This window comes from Lytechinus variegatus, chromosome 1, assembly GCF_018143015.1.
Source record: "Lytechinus variegatus isolate NC3 chromosome 1, Lvar_3.0, whole genome shotgun sequence".
Taxonomy (NCBI): domain Eukaryota; kingdom Metazoa; phylum Echinodermata; class Echinoidea; order Temnopleuroida; family Toxopneustidae; genus Lytechinus; species Lytechinus variegatus.
Window position 1 is genome coordinate 51,067,153 of NC_054740.1, and position 26,920 is coordinate 51,094,072.

General features: G+C 36.0%; 1 protein-coding gene and 2 long non-coding RNA genes across 3 annotated transcripts; 2 read left to right on the top strand and 1 right to left on the bottom strand.

Annotated features, from left to right (window-relative positions):
• The first annotated feature begins 1,333 nt into the window (after nt 1-1,333).
• Nucleotides 1,334-26,881, top strand: LOC121416005 (phosphatidylserine synthase 1-like). Its single transcript, XM_041609437.1, has 13 exons — nt 1,334-1,576; nt 4,501-4,592; nt 5,162-5,206; nt 6,272-6,390; nt 7,927-8,085; nt 10,768-10,919; nt 12,581-12,640; nt 14,430-14,511; nt 17,348-17,460; nt 18,205-18,270; nt 24,361-24,460; nt 26,127-26,189; nt 26,651-26,881. Exons 1-13 carry the CDS (start codon nt 1,347-1,349, stop codon nt 26,807-26,809), a joined length of 1,440 nt encoding a protein of 479 aa, XP_041465371.1. The 5' UTR covers nt 1,334-1,346; the 3' UTR covers nt 26,810-26,881.
• Nucleotides 18,527-20,818, top strand: LOC121416021. Its single transcript, XR_005970089.1, has 2 exons — nt 18,527-20,032; nt 20,634-20,818. It is a non-coding gene; the product is annotated as an uncharacterized LOC121416021 (long non-coding RNA).
• LOC121416015 lies at nt 18,941-22,745 on the bottom strand. The gene is made up of 2 exons (XR_005970086.1): nt 22,503-22,745; nt 18,941-20,823 (listed from the first exon to the last, which is right to left on the bottom strand). It is a non-coding gene; the product is annotated as an uncharacterized LOC121416015 (long non-coding RNA).
• Nucleotides 26,882-26,920: the final 39 nt, after the last annotated feature.

The following is a 26,920-nucleotide window of genomic DNA, read 5'->3' on the forward strand; positions in this document are numbered from 1 at the left end:
CTGAAATCATTTTTATTGCTGTTCTTTAACTTTTATCTTATCTTACTGTGCCTAGGAAGACGCTAAAATCATTGAAAATACGTATTCTGAAAATTTTCTGAATGCGTTCTTATCTCTGTGAGGACTACCCCTTTCTCATTTTCAGATATCTTAAGAATATTCAAAATGCACTTTTCATTTGCAGTTATATAGAAGTAAGTGTTACTTTAATTGTAAAGAGAATATTACATGCACATTGGGTATATGCAATTAACTTTTGGTGTCATTATTTTGCATGAATTTCAGACTGTTTTCTTATCTTTTTAGAGTGCATTGGGATTACATGCGCAAGATATAAGTATATGCGCTAGGCATACATGAAAGATAAATAAGAAAAATATGACATTCAGAATACCCCTGGTTAGGGCCAATCCGGGGGGGGGGGCACTCTACCAAAAAAGTGGTAGGGGTGTGCCGCGGGCGAGACAAAAAACGGGGGCCTTGGAGCGGGCTTATTGGAAAAAGGAGGGTCCTCAGAACTGGCTTCGGAACTACAAATGTTTGTGAAAACGGGGGGGGGGGTCCTTGGAATGGATCGCCAGTGCGTGATTACGTGCGTATATGCATCCCTATGGAACGGGCATGCGTGCATGATTCATCCACGGGTTCGCTCATGCAGAGGCGATGGTCGGACAGCGCTCTGCATGTGGCCGCTTTCAAGTTTCACCAAAATTGCAGCTCATTGTAGCAGATCAATGCAATCGGAATGGCGTAACGAAAAATATGCGAAGCTTTGGAGCGGATTTCTTTCTTCTTTTTTCTCGATAAGAGCAAAATACTATGCCTTGGAGCGGCTTTCTTTGTTCTTTTTCTCAATTAGACAAAAATGCTATGCCTAATTGGAATGGAAATTTGAGTGTAAAAATGGCCGGGGGGGGGGTCTTCTCCGCGGCACATACCCACTATAAATTATATCGAGTGCCCCCCCCTCCTGGCGGTCAATGTTTAAAATTGTCACAAGGATGAGGACAAGGGAAGGGTGAGGAGGGGGATATAGTGTGAGTGAAAGAAAGAAGTTAAGCGAAAGAGAGAGAGAGAGGGGGGGGGGGGTTAGGTCTGAGAGTAACAAACCCATGGTAACATAACCATTCTTTTTATCGGGGTTTTGATCATGATGATCAAAATTTAAACTGAGTCATAATGGAAATCTAGCAGCTGCTAAGTCACTTTAAACCCCAATCTAAAAAAAAAAATCTGGAAGAAAATGCAGTGAGAAAATAAAGTCACTGAGATCGCCTTCGCCGACGGGCCGCTGTTCTGCCGGCCCGAGGCCGAGTGAGTGCGTGTGCACGTCACATGCGCTGCACATGCTGCCGGCCGCCGATTTCTATCAATGCTACGGTACCGGAGTCACGATTTTACGAGTGAAAATGGCGAAAAAGGGACATAAACGCTCTAGTTCTGAAGTTAGTGATCACTTCCGTCTCATCAATGAGCAAGAAGTGGAGGACATCACACTTGCATTCTTCTACAAACCACACACTCTTACTCTTCTTTCTGTGGCCGTGATCGGGACGTTTTACTTTGCATTTACTGGGTAGGTGTGTCGCTGCACTGCTGTGTGCAACCAGCTGCTTGATCGGGCGCTGGTACGGTTCGGTATTCGCGTTTAGCGGGGAGCTGGCCCGGGATCGGGACTCGTATTAAGGTCCGACCAAGCATCAGTCTGGCCCGTGGCCGTAGCCTGGCCTGGAGGCGTCTGGGAGTAAAAATCATAGTACTATCGTACCTTTACTCCCTAACGCCTGGCGTTTGGGTCTATAGGGTCCCACATACCGAAGGAAAAGGCAACTGCTAGTTATGTTTAGAATCTGAGACTCGACTGAGTCTGAGGTTAACAATAACACTTCTGTTCTGGGGCCCGTTGCATATGATTGATAGAGTTGCGTTTAAAGTTTAAGTAAAAAAAATCAATCGCAAGTCCCAAATGCGCGCTGTTGATTGATTGAAAATCAAATTGCGCATGGTTTTTAGAGTTGTGATTGATTGCAACTCTTTCTGCAACAGGCCCCTGTACACATAGCCTGGGGCGTTTTGGGGATTGAAAGTCATATGGTCACTCCCCACTAACGCCTGGTAGTTTCCCCACATACGGATTACGGGTACAAAACCAGAAACTTTCGCCCCCGAGAATTCTACTTTCCCTCTAAAAGATCTAGCCCTAAAACATGTACATGGGTCCAACTTCATTTCCAACATTTCTGCGATATTGATTTCATTTTTAAAGAAGAATTCATTATTAAAACAACGAGAGATTTGTTATTGGGAAGAGCTTACAACGTCGCCATGTTGATTTCTTTGTCTTCCGCTTGGCGACAGCACGCAAATCGCGTGTACATGTTTTAGGGCTAGATCTTTTAGCGGGAAAGTAGAATTCTCGGGGGCGAAAGTTTCTGGTTTCGTACCCGTACTATGTGGGGAAATATAGGTAGGAGTACCAGGCATTAGTGGGGAGTGACCATACGTACAGTATATGACTTTCACTCCCCAAACCCCCCAGGCTATGTACACAGTAGAGGCGCACGGCCAATATAAATATTGGAAACTGTCTCCAATGTGGGAGATTATCTCCAATATCAGAGCCTTTTGTAAAGAATTTGGGTATCCAATTTCAGAGACAGTCTCCAGTTTTGGAGACCAATTTCCTTTGTTTACATTTGCGGCAAAAGGATTACCTTGGCGGCAAATAAAAATGTGATAAGCAGATTCCTCATGAAAAATTACCACTTTTCACTGTCTACTTTAAAAATTCACCGTCTACTTTGTTTTGATAAGGATTTTTGTTGTCGATCACACACAAAACAAATGGGCTTCTGACCTCAGACAAAATTTTGGGTGGAAAAAATCATGCTTTTGTTGGTGTTGTTTCTTTTGTCCTTTTGCGAAGCAAATCTCCAATATGTTATTGGGAGATTGTCTCCCATATTATCTCCCATATTGGCCGTTATCTTCTACTGGTACATGGGTAAATATATCCGTTGGCAACGTTTGGCAAAAAATGGATACTTATGGTTAAAAAACATCGCAGAAATGCGATGAAGAGTAAAGGTAGAAGAGAGTTTACTCACATTTGTTGACATCGCCATGTTTGATCCATTGTTAATGCAACCTAGTCACGTGACGCGTATAGAGGGTGGCAAAATCATGAGCGGTGCTAGATTAAAAAGTGCTAAAATGTCCCGCTTTAACCACTGAACTAGAAATACATATTTTTAGTTCAGTGGTTGAAGCGGGACATTTTAGCACTTCTGTGCTCAAAATACACGTGGCTCTTCTCAAAAATATATTTTCTCTGAAAAGATCGTCTCCAACACCAATTTTTGATTGCTGAAAAGTCTACCGATCGTTATAATGTCTTTGGAATGTCTCCTTTTGTAAAGCATATATGTTCTTGCAGGATACAGCATGAAATTATTATTGCAGACGGACAAATATCGCATGCAACAAAAGGTTGCAATAGCCCCCTACCTGTTGTAAATTTTCTTGTATGGTTGGAACTACCCCTTATCGACCACCTAATTTTCTAAGCATCATATCTGCAAAAATATTTATCAGTTTAACCTAGTTTTCGTCTCATTTAAGCAGAAAATTCAGCAGATCAGATTCCCATGTTTCGATCAATAACTCTGATTCAATTCGTGTATATATATTGGCAAACAACGAATACGACTGTTTTACATTTGCTCATTTGCACCCTTCTTTTGAAACTGACCACTCGCGATACGCTAAGTTTATGGCCAATTCTTGTTGTGGTGGCGAAATATTTTGACTCTTCCAAATCAGTTCTATGATGTCAACATGCTAAATGATTGTCTCACTACTTCCACTGCGAGCTCTGGCACATGATTCGACGATTGAGGATGGATATTTGTTTAAAAGCCATTTCCTTTCGGAAACTGGGCGGGTTCAGGTCTAGTCAAAACAATTTTGATAAATGACATATGCCCTCAGCGAAAGTTACAAGAAAATTTAGAAGAAAAGATACAAGAATTTTCGGAATACAGATTTTATTGTAACTCTAAAGATACGAGAATTTTTCTCTAAAGACAATTTTCAGAATACGGCCCCAGGGATGTGTGATGTCACATAAAAAGTATGTGAACAACTTTTCCTTTGATGGACTATGAAATACCCCCCAAATGTCTCTTTTTTGCTCTTGTGCTTATACAAACTCTTTATCCATGATGTATTCTTTAAAAATCTGTATTACATGCCCTCCTATAGAATGAACACACGATCTACTGATGTGATACATGTAATAGAGGCAATATAAGTGAAATATATACTTTTTATCAAATAAAACAGCAATGTCGACTTTGAAGAATTGATATCAATTCTTCAAAGTCGACATTGCTGTTTTATATTAATTGTGTAATGCGGATGGGACTGTCAGGCATTCTATTGTACTTTTTTAAGAGTGACGATATGTATTTACCTTCCAGCTTTTTTCTTTGATAACAGTACTTCTGATGGATTTGAGCAGAATATATGGAGAGGACTGTGTCATGCTGCCTTTTACTTCCTCATTATCAGCGTTCTAGCTTTTCCTAATGGTAAGCGTTTGCACGTTGATTGTCATACATGTAGCTAATTTTGAAATAAATGTTAACAACACAAGGTTTTCTTTACCCTGCCTGGACAGCATTGACTTTAGCTATTGTCTGCTGCTTTGGAAAACGATAGGCTTGTTTTTCAACAATCCCTTGAATAGGTAGAAATAAAGCATGTTTTCACACAACTTTTTCTCGACCATGCATTTTCTCATCTGAAAGAAGAAATGATGGATATTTAAATTATACACTTGCGAAGAATTTGTTGACACCGCTTTTCATTGTTCTAACACCGTCATGCGTGCATTATGAAGATTGAGATGGGCTTCAAATGAAAGAAAAGAAGCATATTTTTCTATTCATTTACAGCTTATGAAGCAAATTTATGATCATAGTAACAAAAACTTGCACTGAATTAAATTTTTTTTTTTTTTTTGGGGGGGAAAGGAGGGGACTCACGTTATATGAATGTACTTGATTTTTGCAGGTGAAATCTGCAGTGCAAGGAAATTGATCATAGATATGCACATGTACTTGTATGCCTCACAGTTATTTTTGGTTTGTTCATGCAGGTCCTTTTACCAGACCACATCCTGCAATATGGAGAGTGTTTTTCGGTATGTGCTAGCTGTATTTGAATTCTATTTTTAGTTAATTGCAAACTACTTCATCGTTACGTTAAAATATTGCATTACATTTCTCTATGCATTGTAATACATTGTTACAATGTATGCTTTAGTGTTGAATATGGTGTAGTATAAGTAAGAGAGATGCGGTCTAGTGACAGACGTATTCCATTTTTTTAATACACACTTTGTGAAATATTTGAAAACGTGAAATATTGTTTGGGATATCAGTTGCTGGGTGCTCAACAAGTAAGTATTCTGATAAGAGCATCTACCATGATCATGAAGCACAATTGATATTACATCATAAAGGCAATCCAAAATTATGCGCAATGATCATCCAAAGCTATTTGCAAGTATTAAAACGGTAGTGCAGGGAGAAAAAAAATTCCAGGGGGCTCGGGATAATTTTTTCCCTAAATGCTCAAAAGAGCAGTGGAAAATAAAAAAGTGACCCCTAAATTCCCTATTCACTGTGATGTTAAAGCTTATCCAATATTGCAGATTTAAAGATAAATTCCAGTTTTGTAACGATCTCAAAATGACTTTTTACAGAATCTAATATAATGACCACCCAAGTGTCTGTTTGTATGAATAAAAAATATGTGCCAAAGGATTCTGGGAGAAATTGTGTAATTGCTGAGAAATAAGCAAAATAAGCGCAGATTTGGTCACTGTCCCACGTGTACCTATCTGTGTTGGTGATCTTCAGTGTGAACGTTTTTCAGCGTAGATTTCAAGATTTTCACAAAGTTCAGTTTATGTAACTGTACCAGATGTAGATCCTCGATATACTGACATGGTTTTAAAGACTTTCTCATGAAATCAGCGTTTACTGCAACTACTGGAATTTCTCTTTAATAGTCAATTGTGAAAATTAGCCCTAGAAAAAATTATTCACCTGTAGTAGTGATTTGTATATTCAAATTGCATAATTTCCAAACAAGTAATTGTTAAAAATACTCCGTGATTTGACATTCCTATGTTAATTCTCAAATAGTGGTTTTATTTAGTCTATGTAAATCTATAATTCTCTTTTTCTCATTTTATTTACAGGGATCACTGTCATGTATCTCCTAGTACTCATCTTTTTCCTGTTCCAAAGTTATCAGGACGTGATGAAAATCCTTCAATGGATATTTCCTGATCTCCAAGAATATAACACACCAGAAAAGGCAGGTTTGCATATTAAAGTTTTTTTAATGGATTATGTCAAATTCGATACATGGATGTGATTTTAGAGTCTGATTTGTGCATTCGCTATTACTTGTTGCATGAAAAGATAAGTAAATTCTTACGAGCACCAGAAGAGTCATTTCACATGTTTTTCACTGATCTTTCTACAATAGGCTGGCAATTGATATGTTAAGACAATTTTTTTAGAAATACTCTTTTTGTTTGTCAAAAAGACTCTTTTTTTTCCTTCTAAGAATACTATTTTTGGTTGTAGAAGGTTGGCAGGTTTGTTGATATTGTGATTCATGAAATGAATGGTGGCTATTAACATTTATACCTGGGGACCATTTCATGAAAGGTGTCTGCACTGACAAGTTGACTTTCCCTGACAGTTTATCATAGTAACAGTCAGAGGCCATGGACTCATCTGACAATGATCGCAACTATGGAAAGCCAGCAAAGTCAACATATAATCTAATGCATGTTTTGAAAAAAAATGTCTAGATACGATGTATATTTTTAATTTCCTCGATATCTTGACAATTTTTTGTGTTCTCCTTTCTTTAAATGGACATTTTGCAAATTTCCTGTAGAAAAATTTATGACACTGATTGATTTCGATAGAGTTACTATTGATCGGATCAACTGTGCAAGACGGGCCCAGAACTTCTGAGCCAATCAAAACCAAGGATTTCACTGAAATTGGCAGCACTGACCATTGCTGACAACTTTCATTAAATGCCCCATAGGGTAGTAGATTTGTCACAGCAATGATTTTCCATAGTTGAGATACACATGTAGAGTATTCTCCCATTTCCCTCCCCCTCTTGGCCACGCCTTTGTTGTATGAGTATAAGGGTGTGTAATTTAAACTTGTGACCTGTGCGCTATTGAATTATATTCCATCCCCTGTAGAAGATTAATGTCAGAAGGTCAGTGGGATACTGGGACATGTATATTTTCGCTATGGGATATGTAACACTTATTAATATTACATACTGTTACATTCTGTGTGAACTATATATCAATCAAAGGTATTCAGGTCTGTAGTCGTTTTCAAAAATTAATTTAATAATAATTTTGCGCCAATGGAATTGTCACAGAAAATGTGAAACGACTGAACTTTTTAGGTTAAAGTAAAGACAATCTTCCCAATATTTACTCTCACAAATCAACTTTAACTTAATATCTAATCTCTACATGAGAATGCAGTGAACTGTTGCGATGTCACTTCAGATCAATTTTGGGGTCATTTTTACTGGTATTCTCTATTGTAGTCAATTTTTAGTTTAGGTGATCAAGGCCCTTCTGATGAGAAGCCACATGCATACATGTTTTTAACCATACATGTATATCTTTAATCCATATTCAGGAATATGCTGTGAAATGTTTTCGGATGTTACTACAGAGCAATTGTGTGGGTCATCTTGACTAGTACATGTATTCTCATAGTCATTTTGAGGTTTTGGAGATTGGATTATCAAGACCCTTCTCAAGAGAAACAATGTCTAACTCTGTATCTTTAATCCATACAGGAGTATGCTGTGAACTGTTCTGATGTCACTTCAGAGCGATTGTGGGGTCATTTTGACTGGTATTCTCTTAGTCATTTTGGAGGTTGGGTGATCAAGGCCCTTCTCATGAGAAGCTATGTCCTGTGTTGGATCATCAGTGTCACTTGGGAGATCACAGAGGTGAGAGCTATATCTTTTAATCATCAGTCAAGGCCAAGGGTTGAATTTTTGCAAATGAAGCAAAAGTCTTCAGATTTCATTGTTAACTGTGATATAGGCCCATATGTCAAAAATATTTACAACATATTTTAGTTGAACTTCATAAAACACAAACACACTCTTACTAAATTGATCCTTATAAATGATCAGCTATGTTGGCTCAATCTAGAGACTGAACCGTCATCCCCCCCCCCCCAAATAGGATCACCATCTTGAGCTAAAATTTGAATAAGTTAAAAGAAACGATCTCTTTCAACTGCAGAACCTTCAGAATAAGAACCATGGATGTACACAGAAACTATTTTTTTTTTGGGGGGGGCAGGACACGTGCAAATTTTTGAAGAAACTCTGAAAGGGAAACAAGCCATCGAGATATTGGGGCTTTTTCGCATATTCTTAAAGAGAAATTTGAGGATTTTGAGTACACAATTGGTGAATTTGTGGTAATCACCAGCCATCAGCCATGATAAAAACAATTCATTTTTATCGTTATATTTGTACAAGCCTATTTTCATAAATTTGAGAATGTGATCATAAAAAATATATCCTGTACCACCACAGTTAAATAGATGAGAAAGGAGTGTTTTTGCATCAACAAATCAACAAACTAAAATGCTGGATTAGTTAGAATTTTCTTATATAATGTCGAGATCTGTTATAATAATAAAGGCCCCTGTACCGTAGCCCTATAATTAAATTAATCATTCTTTCAAAGCAAGGTTTTAAAAAGTAAAATGAGCCCAATTAAGCCAGCATTTACCAAATTATGCTAATTGAATAGTTGTTACTTGTTTATATTTGTAAAAGAAAGGATGATTAAAACAAAAATTTTGGAAATGACACCCCTTGAAACAGAATACCCCCAATACAATGTCCCCATAAGTTTTTTTAGAAAATATATCTGGCTATTTAATGGACTTCAATAACTCCAGTCAGTTGAAAATCACTCAGTAAAAATATTACTTAACGTTTATTTTAGCCAAGCAACATTGCAATTACATTGAAGTAAAAGCAGGAGAAACTGTTCCCCGTCCTTCGATGCGGGACTGGGTTTGCATTGTCGACGAACCTGGCAGTGCATTGGATGGCATATTGCTGGAATTCAAATTTAGCTACTCAGAATACTGGATTCAAGCATTAACCCCAAGAAACATTGTGAAATAAAATAAATATTGATTAATGTGAACTTATGATTACCTTCGATTAGCATTTGTGTCATTTACATTTCACATTTTCACTCTTTTTTTGTTGTTGTGTTGTATTTTTTTAAAGATTATTCTTTGGGCCTGATATTGCTATCAGAAAATGATGAATAGTGGCCCGTGACTGGGAGGATGAAATGAGTATTTCGCTCTAAATTCTTCCAAATCCGATGATCACTGGATATCAGAGAAAAAAATGGGTAGAAACGTTTTTGTGTTATGATATGGTAATAGTGATCCTCATTCGTATACTATGAAATAAACATTTCATCCAAAATTTATGGTTAGAAAGTTGTGATATTTTCCCCCAAATTCTGCATTTTTTCATCAAAATACACTATTTATTCCAAAACATTGCCTCAAATTCGCCTTATAATGAGAGTTTTTCTTCCTAAAAAGCCGGCCTAAATAAGTTTATCGGTAATGTTCATAAAGGTTTGCTTTAGGTATTTCTTCATGATTGTTTTCCTTAGATGTGATTGGTTGAAAGGAAAGAAGAGGTGAATGTTTTCCGTTTTGAGAACAGAGAGTTAGCTCCATTTTTCGATGACATCACCATTGGAAACAGCCGCACACATTAAATGAGTGCATGAACATACATGCTCACGGTCAATTGGGCAAAAAGAATTTTTGGAGTGTGGATCTGATTCATGAAACTTGGACATAAGAATAATCAAGTATCTTTGAACATCCCATCCGAGTTTCAGGTCACATGACCAAGGTCAAAGGTCATTTAAGGTCAATGAACTTTGGCCATGTTGGGGGGGGGGGTATTTGTTGAATTACCATCATATCTCTTTAAGTGTATTGGTCTAGTTCATAAAACGTTTACATAAGAGTAACCAAGTATCACTGAACATCTTGTGCGAGTTTCAGGTCACATGACCACGGTCAAAGGTCAATGGCCTTTGGCCATGTTGGGGGTATTTGTTGAATTACCATCATATATCTGTAAGTATATTGGACTAGTTCATAAAACTTGGACATAAGAGTCATCAAGTATCACTTAACATCTCATGCAAGTTCCAGATCACATGACCAAAGTCAAAGGTCATTTAAGGTCATTGACCTTTTTAGAGGTAATTATTAGATTGCTGTCATAACTTTTAAAGTTTATAGATATAGTGTATAAAACATGGATATAGGGGTAATCAAGTATCACTAACAAGTTTTAAGTCACATTATCAAGGTCAAATGTCGATGAACGTAGTATTGCATTATTATATGAATGGTGTTTTTTGTGAATCATTATTTTATAGTAGTTTTCAAAGTCAGCACTGCTGCTATATTGAATTGCGTGATGCAGGTGAGACAGTGAGAGGCATTCCACTTGTTTATTGTAACCCATCTAATACAGTGACTTTAAAAGAGATTTAACCTGCTTTAAATAAATTCTACTTCTGTTGTCTTCCCAACACACACACACCACACACACACACAGCTCTTCTTCACCCACCTGCTACCCAACTTTGCAGAGTGTTGGTGGGATGCCATCATCTTGGACATCCTGGTGTGTAACGGCCTCGGTATCTGGGTCGGGATGAAACTCTGCAGGAGACTAGAGATGACCGAATTCAGATGGGAGAGCATCAAGTGAGATATTCACACCTGGAGCCTGCAATGCAAACCTTAGCAATGATCGTAGAACACTTTTCTGCAATTGATTGCATTGACTATGATGTACAATCAATCGTAAAAATCAAGCTTACGATCAATAGCTAACCTTTGTTTTACGGGACCCGGGTGGTGTTCTTATAGCCATGGTTTAGTTAAACCTGGATTAACTTAAAGGAGAAGTCCACCCCAACAAAAACTTGATTTGAATAAAAAGAGAAAAATTCAACAAGCATAACACTGAAAATTTCATCAAAATCGGATGTAAAATAAGAAAGTTATGGCATTTTAAAGTTTCGCGTATTTTCAACAAAATAGTTATATGAACGAGCCAGTTACATGACATCACTCACTCACTATGTCTTTTGTATTTTATTATATGAAATATGAAATATTTTTATTTTCTCGTCATTGTCATGTGAAATGAAGTTTCATTCCTCCCTGAACACGTGGAATTCCATTATTTTAACATTTTGTGCTTCAGGCAATGAGGTCCTAATCATCGAATTCGTAAAAATTGAAATATTGTATAATTCAAACAATAAAAAAACAAAAGAAATAGTAACATCAGCGACTCTCTCATTTGGATGTAACTGGCTCGTTCATATCACTATTCTGTTGAAAATAAGCGAAACTTTGAAATGTCATAACTTTCTTATTTTACATCCGATTTTGATGAAATTTTCAGCATTGTGCTTGTCTGATTTTTCCCTATTGATTTAAATCAACAATTTTCTGAGATGGACTTGACCTTTAAGGCCACCGCACACCCTACGACCGACTGGTCAACGACTGGCTTGCGACTGAGTGAGGGGAGATGTGATGTCATAGCTCTTGTCAGCTTGAGAGTCGCAGACCGGTCAGAGACAAGTCGCAAGGAAAGTCGTAAGGATTTGACATGTCAAATCTTTATGACTGGATTGCAAGCTCAATTCAACTTTCAACCAATCAGACAGGAGAGTTGCACAACGCGTACTATGATATACAATGCGCATACGCTGTAGTAAGCGTCATATTCTCAGTTGCTATGGTAAAATGCAAAAAGCGCATGGTAGTCGGATTGTAAGGTGTGCAGTGTCAAGGCTTATGACTACCTTGTGATTCATCTCGCCTCACTCAGTCGCAAGCCAGTCGGGTCGTAAGGTGTGCAGTGGCCTTTAGACATCACATTTATGAAGTACCAGTTGTTTCCTCATTCACCTATTAAAAACTATTGTTATCCTGCTGCAAAAAAAAACAAAAAAAAACAAACTTGCAAATAGGGACGAATAGGACAATACAAAGAAATTACGAATTTTAATTGAATAGTTGATACATTATAATTGCAGTGAATATGGAAGTACATGAAACAGTATAAACAAATTAAAAAGTAGTAATTGGAGCTAACACAATAGCAAAATGCTAATTGGGGTTAGCCCAAATGTCATTTATAATTTGGACAATTATTTGAACGAATTCATAATATTTGTACCTCAAATTTAGTAATGTTAATACTTATTAGGGTTCACTAACTTTCTAGCACCACTGTATATGTTTTGTATTTGTTTATTTGTTGAAAAGAAACTCAATGAAATTAATGAAGAAATATTATTATGATTACAAATCATGTTGTGTTCTTATCTTTTACATGTACCTCCTAGAAACATTCCTTCTACCTCTGGAAAGATCAAGAGAGCTGTTCTCCAGTTTACACCAGCGAGGTGAGTGAGCTGGTAAAGGTCCTGTCACAATGTTCCATGCAAGACTTGTGGATGAGTTGGGGGCAATCACTTGCAACTCTCGCAACAAAACTTTGAACATGTTCAAAACTTTTCTGCGTGCACATCATACTTCCTTGCGCTCCCACAGGCTACTGTGTGTGAGATACATATGAGATACTATCAATGCAGGCGACCTGCGGGCAACCTGCATGGAACTATGTGACAGGGACTTCAGATGTTGTTGTATCAATTGGTAGAGTACTGCAATGGACAGTTGAGATAGAAGGAAACGGTCAATAATATACAGATATTGACTAATAGGGTGTGTAATATACACATTCTTTGGACCGCCGGATTTGTATTTTCCCGAGGGGTTATATTTTCCCGAAGCGCGCAGCGCTGAGGGAAAATATGATCACGAGGGAAAATATTAATCCTTTAGGCGGTCCAAAGAATGTTTTTTTTACACATCCCATCAGTCAATATCTGTTATATTAGATAGCCTTTAATGATGAAGATAAAAATGGCCTAACGATGCGTGCAGCCTGTTGTTTACGATAGTCAGAGTGATTGATGGAACTGGTATAGATCTAGATGTAACTTTAGTCTACTACTACTCTAATGCAGTGAATGGCCCTTTTCTAATCAAATCAAGTTTGTTTTAGGCCTAGCCCTAAGTTAGAGTCCAGTTCAGATACTTCAGTCCCACATATTTTATTTCCGTTTAGTTGGTAACATCTAACCCACAAGAGGGCGCCATACACGTAGAAAAATATATTCACGGACCAGTTGGTCAATATATTCATCGAAGGTGGACCGGCTGGGAAAATACACAGATTTTGATCATATCACGTGACGCGCAATTGACCAATCGCGCTTGGCTATCTGTCTTGGCTATCTAATATTTTAATTTATTTCATGCTGTTAATATAGAGTTTGATTGTGTAAAAGGTCAAACGCAAAATATATGGTCATCAGAAAGAAAAGATATTTTAAAAGATTTGGTGTTTATCGTAAAAGTGTTGTGGCTCAGTGGATAAGTCTCCAGACTTTGATCCACAAGGTCTAGGGTTCAAATACCACTGCAGTATGCATGTCCTTTTGCAATGCGGTTATCTACATTTGCCACTCTCGGGTGTAGTGAATGGATTTCTGGTAGAAAGGAATTCTGTGAATTCTTGAGCACATGATCATGGGAGCCATACTGAAGTAGTGGAAGTATAAAGTACTCAAAAACATTTTATTACCCACCATATAAATGTTGCATACATCATTTTCATAATTTGTATTTTGTCAAGTAAAACATTCTTTCTTTGTGCAGTGCAGGTATCCTATTGGGAAAAGTAATCCCTGTTTGCACACTACATTTGTGTTAATATGCAAATAATGTCACTTACCCAATGACAAACAATTGCTTTTATTAAAAAAATCACAAGATCATGATCAGATTATCACATAACTTAGGTTTGACACAGTATCATTTTGTACTTTGTGTGGGAGGGTAGAGAGCTTCCCCCCTTTGATCATATTGCACCTTGACTCGATATCTCATGTGAGAGGTTTATAGTTCACCATGTGGTTAGTCCAGGGTCTTGTAACACAAAAGTTAGCAATTAATTGTACGCTTTATTTTCATGATTGATTGTACATCGTAGTTGGTGTAATCAATCATTTAATAATGTACTACGATCATTGCTAAGCTTTGTGTTATGGGCCCCTGCTAAGATAATTCTAATATTAATAATTTAATAATTTAACCCCATCAAATTGAATTTTCTTATCATGGCAGTTGGACACCCATTCGCTGGTTGGAACCTCATACTTCTCTCAAGCGGGTATTGGCTGTCTTTATCATTGAATGCGTTGCACAGGTAAGTGTCTGCTGAGACTTAAGGATCCTAATTTCGTCCGTCCGTCGTCTGTGGTCCGTCCGTCATAAACCTAATGACACATAACTCCACAACTGTAAGTTGCTTTTCAACCAAACTTGGATGGTAGATGGACTTGGGGACAGGGGACCTGTATGTTATGCTGCAGTCGGAGGTCACATGCAGAGCTGCCAAGTACTGTAAAAGCTGATATTTTCGCGTACAGAATTTTTCGCAAATCGCGGGTGACCCAACATTTTCGCGGGTTATTAAATTCGTGATTGGAATGATGTACGAATCATTTTCACAGCATTTCAAAGAAGTAAATCCAGTGCAAATCATGTGCAAATCTTTACTACTCAAAATCATCATGCTGATATGTCTTTTGTACATAAATATGTCCCTGTAAAAACAGAAATTATGGAAAAGGTGGCTTAAATTTCACTTTTTTAACCTTTAGATCTAAAAAATCATCATGCCACAGGATCTAATAGGGTTAAGCAATCTTTGGAATTTGTGTTTTGTTTGATTAATTTTTCAAAAAGTTGGTAAAAGTGCAAAATTGTGGAATTTTGTGAACAGAATCTTCACCCTCAAAATTCTGGTCATGTGACTTATGAATATTAATGAGTATGCAAATAGCTACCAATACGTGTGTATAGAGTCAATCAGATGACAATAAAATCAAATTATTTCATGGAAAATACATTTTATTATTACAGTGAGTGTATAAATATTGATAAAATAATGTTAGAAAATAATTTAGGCTCTGATTTTGTTCGAGACATTAAAAAAAGTGAAATTCTAGCTAACTTTTTGAATCACTAACTGTACTTTCTAAGCCTTATTTTTTGTACATATAGAGGTGCATATCTCCATTTTAACTACGCAGGATGTTTTCAATAGCAAATCTTTGCTGTTTGGACTGACTAAGAAATGTGTCAATAGTTTTGTGTGTTGTTAAATTCGCGGCCGATCAGAAAACCCTGCGAAAATAACAGCTTATACAGTAGTACGATTTTTCCGTATTTCATACGGAAATCAATTTAAAATACGGCAGTACGCTTTTTTATGATAAAATACGGGAAAAAACAAATTAGAGAAGAAAAGTTATTGTTCGCCCCACTAAGCATCCGGGAGCTTTCGGGCGGAGATGAAAAAATGGCAGCCGTGTGTTGCTGCCCTCTACGTTCAATGAGTTGTGCTTTCATCAAGGCTTTCCGATTAGAATTCTCGATATCCTAGCGAATCAATGCGGGTGACAAGTTCCAAGCGCACTCTCGTAGATTACAAGCGCAAAGCAGCGGCTCAAATCACGATATATAGCGACTGGTAAATACGTCTGTAATGATGATGACGTCATTCAAGATGGCAACTAACGTTGACCAACAAAAGGAATCGAAGAACCGCGGTCTAAGGTACGATATTTCTAAATTTCATACATTTTCCCGTAAATATGGATGCAATTTCTCTTTCATAATGTGACATTTTATGTACAAAAAAGCGATCGGAAAATCAAGTTTCCGTCGAATGTTAGGTCTAACGTTACTGCTAATACGTTGTCTGTACGTACAGGCCTCCAAGCTCTTCAGTCTATGTATTAGTGAGTGAGCCAACGCAGTTCAGCGGAACAACCAAAATACAGAGACTGAAGCTTTTGGTCTCGTGTGGGGCGCAAAAGTAAGTGTTCGAACTTTGCCATTATGCATGCATATTTATCTCACACGGTAAAAATACGGATTTTTTGTCAAAATACTGATTTTGGGGGATAGGAATACTGAAAATGCAAAATACAACTTGGCAGCTCTGCACATGGTAAGGTCAATGTTAAAGTTTACATGCAAGACTCTCTTATGACACCTAACTCTGCAGCCGTAAGTCACTTTTCAACCAAATTTGGATGGTAGATGGACTTGGAGGACCTGCATGTGATGCTGCAGTCGTAGGGCACATGGTTAGGTCAAAGGCCATTTTCAGGTCAATGTTAAAGTTTACATGCAATACTCTCTTATGACACCCAACTCCGCAACCGTAAGTCACTTTTTAACAAAACTTGGATGGTAGATGTACTTCCGCGACTTGTTTTATGCTGCAGTCCGAGGTCTCATGGTTAGGTCAAAGGTCATTTTCAGGTCAACGTTAAAGTTTACATGCAAGGCTCTATTGACAAGTGTTATTCTATCCCAGTCATTTCACAATGAAGTTTCGATACAATTCTGTTTCGTGTCCTTGCAAATCACAATATTTCTGGTTATTTTCATAAGTGGGCGAGACACAAAATCGCTTTTGCCTTGTTGCAGGTTGGCAGCTCTGAAAAAGTGCAATGGTCATATTGTCATTTGTTCTCAATAAATAATTTAATTTTTTATATCAAGAAATTAGGTTAAAGGGGAATTTAGCCCTAACAAAAAGTCTATTGTAAAAATAACAGTAAAAATAATAAAAAAATATTGGTGGAGGTTTGATTGAAATTCCATCAAAGATTGAAAAAGTTATAAGAATTTTAATTTTTGTATTTGTGAGCAGCTTCCCGTGTATATTGAATTACAAAAATCAATAAAATGCCATTAAAAAAAGAAGTGAAAATGATTTTTACTATATCTCTGCTATATCAACAAATTATCTCACACCTGCTCCTTAAGGAAGAATTATTTAATAAGCACTTCTAGAAAATACCCAGCTATACTATTTAGCATGATGATAATTTATATCCTTCTTTTTGTTGGTTAAACTAACTTTAATTTTCTTGAAGTGCTTCTAGGAAGTACCTCCCGCTGCACTACTTATTAAATAGCATGTATATATCTAATGACGGTTGTTTATATTCTTCTTTCTGCAGCTGGTCGAGCTGAACACATTTTTCTTGAAGCACATTTACAAATTTCCTGCTGACCATTGGCTTGGCATCATCAGGATATTCATCGTTGTTACATCCACAGCTCCAACGATAAGGTAAGCGGTCAAGTTATGGTCATTGGAACACACCTTCACCTAAACGTGTGGTCATGTGATGTTTGATTTCCATTGTGAAAATGTCAGTAGGACACACCCACGTACACAGCAGATATGATCCGTTGAGAAATCAATAGTTTTACCATGTTGGACATTTACTGGTGCATTTGTCACTTGGAAAAAAAAAACGGAGGAAAAGTCAAGGCCAGGTCAATTGGCTATGTATGTACATCCTGTCCTGGGGAGCATTTTATCAACATTTTTGTTCAACAAGTTGTCAGAACTGACATCTTTCATAGAATTTGGTTAGCTGAGAGGCACTGCTTTTATTATGGTAACTTTTGGATAAAACAGGATTTTTTGGACAAAACGTCGGACAAGTCCTTTCTTGAAACGCTTCCCAGTTCGAAATCAGGCAAGAGTTCAAAGGTCATATACATTTGATATTCATTTATGCAGTATTTTCTCCAACATTAAAGTAAGAGGTCAAAGTTAATTATCTATAATTTCTCTATATATTATACATGACATGCTTCTGATTACTTGCTCTGCAGATACCATGGCTATTACGCTGTGTTATTGTAGAGTGCTTACATAGTTCTACTAAAGTGAATTTTTTTTTTACGTAAAATAGGTATGAAGTGTATTTAAGGATTTATCATACTTTAATGGTAGAAAATTCAGATTCTATTGAGATTAAGTTTTTCATTCTGATGCATTTATCTCTCATGATTTCCTCTTCAGGCAATATTATACCTATGTCACTGATCCATACTGCAAACGGGCAGGCACACACCTATGGGTCTTCCTGTAAGTATAAAGACTGTTTCTGACATTACTTAAAGGGATGGTCCAGGCTGAAAGTATTTATAGCTTAATAAATAGAGTAGAATTCACTGAGCAAAATGCCGAAAATTTCATCAAAATCTGATAACAAATAACAAAGTTATTGAATTTTAAAGTTGAGAAATATTTTTTGAATACAGTCGTCATGAATATTCATAAGGTGGGCTGATGATGTCACATTCCCACTCGTTCTTTTGTATTTTATTATATGGGTCATTCCATGGGGTTGGGGCAAAAATTGTGACATCAGGGTCAAAAAATAGAAATGTAATAAATGAAATGTTTTATTTCTTATATGTTTCATGGGACAATCCTTCAACTAAATCCACTTACAGGCATTTGATACCACCCTGCATATTGGAGTAAACTGAGAAACAAGATTTGACAAAATACCACCGTTACATGGACATCATTTATCATCCTTGCTAAGACTATGCTCTCCCACTGTCAAAATAAAGGGGTTGATCTCCATTACTCTTGATAAATATGTTGCTAACTACATTATTAGTCACTTTATTCCACACTTTCCAACATGGCATATATATTTTGATAGATTTAGCATCAATAAATGGAACTTGATGCTCTGTGTGTATACCAGTGCCATGTTCTGTGTCATTCTTTTTTCTCACCAGTCTAGAAAATTGAATTTATGATGGCATGTAGAACTAAATAGTTGAGAGAAGTCATGCCTCAACAGAATGGAATATTCTCTTTGGAAAAACTCAATTACTCTTTCTGGCCTAACCTTCTATGTTTGGTGTTACCACCGTTACATGGACATCATGTCTCAGTAACAGAGGTATACTTTGAAGCATTGTTAAGTTAAGGTCCATTAATGGCCATTACACACCAAATTCCACTTTGTGCCTTAGAATATTTGCACAAGATCAATTGATTATACTAAAGAAAAACATTTTTCATGTCAAATTCTTTGCAAATAAAAGCAAATTAAATTAGAGTTTAAAAAAGGAAAAATGTACAAAATTATTAACAAATTATATTTAAAATCATACTACGGTAATCCTCAAGTTTCCACTTCCGTCTATCTGTGGAAACATTTATGTTTCTGTCTAAAGGGGAAAAAACGAAACAGTGCTATCTTATGATCTCCAAATCTTTTTACTTTAAAATATCTCCTTCAAGATATTACTTTCAAATGTACATACCACCGTTACATGGACATCATGTCTCAGTAACAGAGGTATACTTTGAAGCATTGTTAAGTTAAGGTCCATTAATGGCCAATACACACCAAATTCCACTTTATGCCTTAGAATATTTGCACAAGATCAATTTATTATACCAAAGAAAAACATTTTTCATGTCAAATTCTTTGCAAATAAAAGCAATTTAAATTAGAGTTTAAACAAGGAAAAATGTACAAAATTATTGATAAATTATATTTAAAATAATACTACGGTAATCCTCAAGGTTCCACTTCTGTCTATCTCTGGAAACATATGTTTCTGTCTAAAGGGAAAAAAAAACAAGAGTGCTAGCTTATGATCTCCAAATCTTTTATTACTTTAAAATATCTCCTTCAAGATATCACTTTCAAATGTACATACCACCGTTACATGGACATCATGTCCTTGTAATGGTCATATTGAATAGTATGACTTAACATTCTACTTATCAACACACTAAATGCGAGTTAACTCATCTTACTCAAGTGTAGAAATACAACATCTACAGGCAAGCTTCTGAAATGCATATCAATGAACAGGTAAATTTTTTTTTTATTCATACATGTACACGATTATAATTTTGATACCTTTGATACAATACTCGGGTGAAAAAGATGTAGGGAAAAGGTACTAGTTTAGTTCTTCTAAGCTATGGTTTTTCAAGACAAAACAAGACAAAGTTGGCATGCAATTCATGGACACTGCATTAATACCTTACACATATAACTTGTTCAATTTGTTTACTCTAATTTGTTTTACCTCAGTTACATGGTAAATGTAGTTCTAAGTGACTTTAATTAAAATATAATCATGTCATCACTGGAATAGATGCATTGGATAAAACATTAAGTTCCAGCATGCCAAAAGGACAATTGTAAAGTACTTAGTGGACAAATTGAATAAAAAAAATTACACCTGTTGTTTTAACATAGAATTGTGAATGAGAAAGTAAAATGTACTATTTCTACTAAGCTATTCTAATAAATGTTCAAGTATAAAACTGCAAAGTACAATCTTTTCCTTTAGTTAAAAACTATATGGTAAACTTCTTACTGGCAAATGTAAAAAATGTATTACACTAACACTGTACACTAAACTTGACTATTAGAAATAACATGCAATATTTCTCTCTGCATTCAGGTTACAAGTTTATGAACTTCAAGAAGATCGGTGACCCAATGACAACTGTGTCAGTTTGGAAGAGGATTCTGTCAATGTCACAAAATGGAGAGAGGTAGAATTGTGCCTCGCCATCAGGCCAGGAGTACAGGTCACCAGATTGACACTTCATGTACTGAAGATATACATTTTAACCTTCAACAGAGGCTACCTGTAGTTATTTGAGAAAAATAGTATTTGGAAGTTTGACTATTTTTTTTTACACAATTCAAATTATTACATTTTAATCAACGAAACTTGCTGGATTGTTTCCACGATATTTTATATTATATGAAATCATTTACTCATGTACATGTCTTGACATTTTCTCATTAAAGTAAGGGGGGGGGGGGGTGGATTACTAGGGCAATGACAAGGAATCTGATCTGTTCTTGCAAAATACACAAGAACCCTCACTTTGTATTTTTCATAGCAAATAGAATTCATCATTTCATAAATTAAATATAAAGTTATGTTTTATACAAGGATTTTTGTATTTGTTTTTGTGTTCTACTTTGTTTTGACAATACAATTACTTGCCCATTACCTGTACCTTTTCATAAATTATCTTTACTACAATTTCGTTTCTCAATGGATGAATTTAATCTAATTTTATTCTGCATTATAATCAAGGGTGGTTCTTGACAATTCCATTTAGTTCTGTATGACCATCCTATTTAATTTTCATCTCTGAAGTTTAATTGTTCAAGCAATTACATAATATATTCATGTTTTATTGGAATTAAATGAATTAATGGAATTCAAATCTGCAATTTACCTTTTGATACAGCAAATAAACTCTTGTGAAACAAACTTGATTGTGTCACATTTTCTTTTGTTCACTTGTACATGTTTTTAAAATGTCGTTATATTGCAATAAAAAAAAATCACATTGAAAACAATCACACAGGCTTTTGCTTTCTGATAAAACAAATACCCACCCCCTCTCCTAACAATTGAATAAATAGAAATTAAAATACGATTGAAAAAGTCCCTAACAATTGAATATATAGAAATAAAAAAAATACAATTGAAAAAACAGAGAAAGAAATGAGGGAAAAAGAATAAGTGCAGAAAAGTATACCAACATTCAACAAGATGAGAAGTTTTGGGAAGGTTAGGCCTACAGCTACGAATTACTAGTAATTGAATTACTCCCATGCTTCATCATACACAAAGCACATCTACTATGTGTAGGGGGGTAGTAACAGAAAAATTATTATTTTGCCCCCCCCCCCTCCTTTCGGGCTGGGATCAGCTGACGAGCAGAAAAAAAAAATAAATTTTTTTTTTTTTGGGGGGGGGGGGGGTCTGCCTCCCCCGTGGCGCTGCCACTGGTTCTAAATTCTCATTTTTTTGCAAATTCAAATTTGATCCTCAGGTCTTTGATACCCATATTTCCTAGAATCAGTAGGAGCCAATTTAAACAAGGAGAAATTTTGTACCAAATTGAGATGTCATCGTGATCGTCATGATCATCAGTGAAAGAGCTGTTTCTGATTGAGTATCCACTGGCCTATTGAATCAACATATTTCGGTGTAAAAAATCAACTAAATTACGATTGAATCATGTCAGCTACCATTCAAAATATGTTTGCACGGAATCACAGTAATAAAAACATTTTCTTTGAAACCATTCAGCAAATCTGGAAACAAACACGGCGATGTCTTAATTTACATATTTTACTTACACAAGAAGCTACATGTGGGACCGAAGTGAAAGATAATGGAAAATTAGCGAGATTTTTCAAACTTAAAAACACTTTCTGCATGGTAATATAGTTCCACATTTTAAAGATAAGATTTAACTCATTTCAAAATACGAGTATCGGGATAAATCTCCGTACTTACGTCGCTTTGAAAGGGAAAACATCGTGGAGATCCAATCCACCGTTTCACGGACATTGCAGGAAGATTCCCAACTGCGATGCTTCAAAACGCCCGATATCGTGGCTGTTCATGTGCATGTGGATCGCGGCTAACATCCCGTCCGTCTGATACAACGACGGTCTCTTCTCCGGTGTCTCCTTCTTACATACGCGATGAAATGTGATCCACCGTTACAAATTTGACCCGGACATCGCCCAAAACATCGGCGACTCTCTCTTAATTTACATGACATTACCGTAGGTTTTCAAAGCTAATCTTTTGATGAAAAGTTGCTTACTGCCTGGCCTTTATTTTTGACACATAACTTTGGAAAGAATGATTTCTGATTTTTAGATATTTACCACATTACCGCCGTTACAGAAAAAAACAAACGTGGACATCGCATGTAACGGTGGTATGCCGAGTTGTAGGAATGATTTATGATATGAAGTCTCTTTTCATTTGCTATCCCATTACTGTTTTGTTATTAAACAAATGTTGCTTTATCAATTATGGCCATTTGAATTTGACTAAGTTTATCTTTTGATTAGATATCTTCAACTGAAAATGACCATTTTTGATGTCACACTTGGTACCCCAAAAAAGAGTCTGGACATCATCATTTAAAGTCTCACCATCAATAATACTTGCAGGTCAACATTTTTATTTCTGCATCAAGTAATTGCTTACATAACTGCCTTCCAACAAAACCACATTGCAACATCAAAACACCAAACACATTTTCAGGATAAAGCTAACAATTCATAAGGAACACAAAAAAGTGCTGTTGCCCCAACCCCGTGGAATGACCCATATGGAATTAGGTTTATTAATTTTTTTTCCTCCAAGAACTATAAAAATTAAATTGACAACTGATTTAATGCATTAGATATCTATTGCTGCAACTTATTTCATTGTAAGGAAACACATTATTCACACAAATATGAAATAATGAAAAATTAGGATTTTATGTAATAACGTAAGAAAACGAGATTGATGCTCTTTAGCAAGGCATGCAATCAACAGGGCTCTGTTATCCTACATTCAAATAAATGGAAATGCTGTATGAATTCTTGGTAGCTGTGAGTGTATTTGATTGAAAAAAAAATTATCCAAAATCTTTTAATCAGTTTTATGCCAATTATCACATAGCTACCATTCCTCATAACCTAGAACACAGATGGAATTGGTGTATACTTATCAAATGTTTAAACTTCTGTATATTTGTGTTTTGCATGATGTAAAGGATTACCTGGTTTATTTGTTTTGTATCCTACTTAGAGCAATAGATCCTGACAATCTAGTTCTAGTACCCGTAGTTCATCCTTTTTTATCTGAATCAAGATAACCCTGCTGCGCTGACTGACCTACTGTTCCTTATCGCTCATCAGCGCATGGAACGCGTATTAGTGCTTGCGCCGTCATGATCTGTTCTTCAGTGGGTGTTTCATTTTCAACAAAATAGTGAGAATATATTTGGTAACATGATCAGCATACATGATATATTTTATGTAGGATTCTATATTGGCACTGCAAGAGCTTCCCAGATGATGTACATACTATTGGAATTGAAAGTTTTTAATTTGAAATGTGAAGTTGTTGAATTTCTAATGATGAGGGAAGTTTGTTCCATAGTTGTGGGGCTTATATTACTATTAGAAAGGATCTCCTAGTTTCATTAGTCTTGCGTGAAGTTGCCGTGTGAGTGTATCTTGTGAGCCAGGAAGGTAATGGTCATGAGATCAGGATTATAATTTCAAGAGATCTGAGATATGACTTGGGGCCTGACCATCAAGATCTATTGTTTTGTGAAATGTTTTCTTCTTTGTTTAATTTACAGTGCATACAGTTTGATAGAGCTGATGATATGCATCAAGCATGGGCAAGATGTGTTCTCAAAAACTCTCATTCTAAACATCCTAATGTGGTTAACAATACAGGTAATGAATATTCTGTAAAAGGGGAGAAGTTCATCCTGAAATAAAGTTTATTGTAAAAATATCAGAAAAATAGTAATATGTATTGGTGAAGGTTTGAGGAAAACCCATCAAAGATTTAAAATGTTATTCATTTTTTTCTCGTATTTGTGGCATTACATGCATGCAACTTCATTTGTGTCATAAATTAAATAAAATCAATGAAATTTAATGTTCTGAAAATATTCAAAAAGTGTTTTATTGTACTTTTGATATATCAACAAATAAAGTATTTCACACCTGCTCCTAAAATACGAAATCGTTTAGTCATCATGAACCATTAAGAAAATTAAGTTTATGCATTTTATGTTAACTAGCATATTGGGCAGCTGCTTGTATCTGACATCACAAATCATGAACCTAAATTCTAATAACTTTCTTAAACTTTATTGGATTTCCTGAAACCTTCATCAATATTTCATTATTTTTGTGCTATTTTTAGAATAAACTTTTTGTCAGGGTGAACTTCCCCTTTAACATCAACATAGTGTGTCGTGCCTATCTATTGATAACTTTTGAATTATAAAATATACTAATTACTTCCTATATATGGTGTTTTAATGATGGACAGAAATTGTGTATTTTGAAATATACAACACGCGCAATGAGCAATGCGATGCGCAACGATACTACATGATGTCATATAGAGCTACATGTAAGATGCATTTCTAAGACCAAACAATTGATCTACTGTATGTTTTTTTAAGTGGTGCCCAATTAACTGAGTGTGACAAGTAAGATAATTTACTCAATCAATATTTAGGGGCAATGGTGATAATGATCATTATATTGGATGGCTTTATTTCATGGGAATACAAGGAGAAATATTCCACTCGTAAGGGCCATTATTGCACTTTTCTAGGATTTGTGCGGAATTGGCCATACCTCATTAACATGTAGCTGTCAGTGATGGCAATCATGGCATCATCACACCAAATCCTGAATATCATTGGCGGCTGACCCAAAAAATTTAGGGGGTGTCCACCTGAATTTTTGGGATGGACACAGGTAAAAAATTTGACAAGCGCCCCCAAAAAAGGTTATCAACCTGAATTTTAGGAGTTGCTAAAAAAAACCAAAAATTTTTGACAAGCAAAAAAAAAAAAGGTTATCAAAAAAAAATTAAAGGGGGGACCGTCTCCCCCACCTAGAATTTAGGGGGGATATGTCCCTCCCGTCCCCCCGCTTCCGCCGCCTATGTTGAATATAGGGGTCAGACATTTGTATTTGAGATGGTAAATATTAATTTGATTTTAATTCTTTCATATAAATATGTGTGCATGTGTTCACCCTTCAACAATAAGAAATATTCCACTCATTAGGGCCATTATTGCACTATTCTAGGATTTGTGCAGAATTGGCCTTTAATAAAAGGGAGTTATAAGAACTAAAAATACAAATTTGTCGAGTTATCTTCCCCATAAAATATTTTTTAAAATATGATATACATAGTAAAGATATAAGTATTTTGTTTGAAAACAATTACCACAAACAAGGGGAATGAAGGAATGAAACCATACAAACCCTACACCATAAAATAGATATAAGAAATCGCTATTAACATCATGAATGTAATAATAATCTTCTTTTCCCTCATCTTTTATTTTCCATTCTACTATTTATCCATCAGCTTTCGATTGTCTTCTTTTGCTTAATGGCCTTCTGGTGGTACTATCAAGTCCATAAACCTGTGGTAAGTAGAATGAATATATACAGGAAACATTGCTCATGTCATATCTATTGGGACAATAAAAATTCTGTTTGACTGATTTAACGCATGATTTATATGATTTGCATGCATTCAAATTTCCAGTTACGTATTGTATAAGACACATCACATCACACATGCACATTATTAAATTATCATCATCACCATCATTATCACCACCACCATCATCTTCATCATCATAATCATCATCGTCATCATCCTTAACATTATTCACTTTATACATTATTGAAAAATACTACGATAATGGACCAATAACATACAATAAATGGCCACAAAAATATGTACTTCTATTTACAAAGTTTTATTTCATTCACTTGATGTCAAATGTCTTAGATCTATGTTCAGCCAAATTAAACTGACCATTTTTGTGATGGATACAATTCAAGATATTGATCGTTTTCTAAACATTTTTTTTTCAAATATAGGAATCGGCAAAACCTCTAGCTCTCCGCCGTCTCAGCCAGCAGTCTGTATCAGCCCCGACCAGCCCTTCAAAAGTGTCCAATGGTTATGAAGGTGACAGCCCCACCCATCAATACAATACAAGGAGGCGTGTCCAGAGCGCTGCAAAGCTGGTGTCGTGATTGGTGTATTCTATGGCTGGTGGAAATGCCCCATTCCATCAAGATGTTACATGTGCATTTATGCAATACTAGGGCTCGAGAAAAACATCAGCTCTTGGAGGCTTTTCGTCA

Coding starts and splice junctions, on each gene's coding strand:
- LOC121416005 (XM_041609437.1), top strand. CDS start 1,347: ATGCTGCCGGCCGCCGATTTCTATCAATGCTACGGTACCGGAGTCACG. Junction 6,391..7,926: donor AATATAACACACCAGAAAAG/GCAGGTTTGCAT, acceptor TAATCCATACAG/GAGTATGCTGTGAACTGTTC. Junction 10,920..12,580: donor TTCAGATGGGAGAGCATCAA/GTGAGATATTCA, acceptor TGTACCTCCTAG/AAACATTCCTTCTACCTCTG.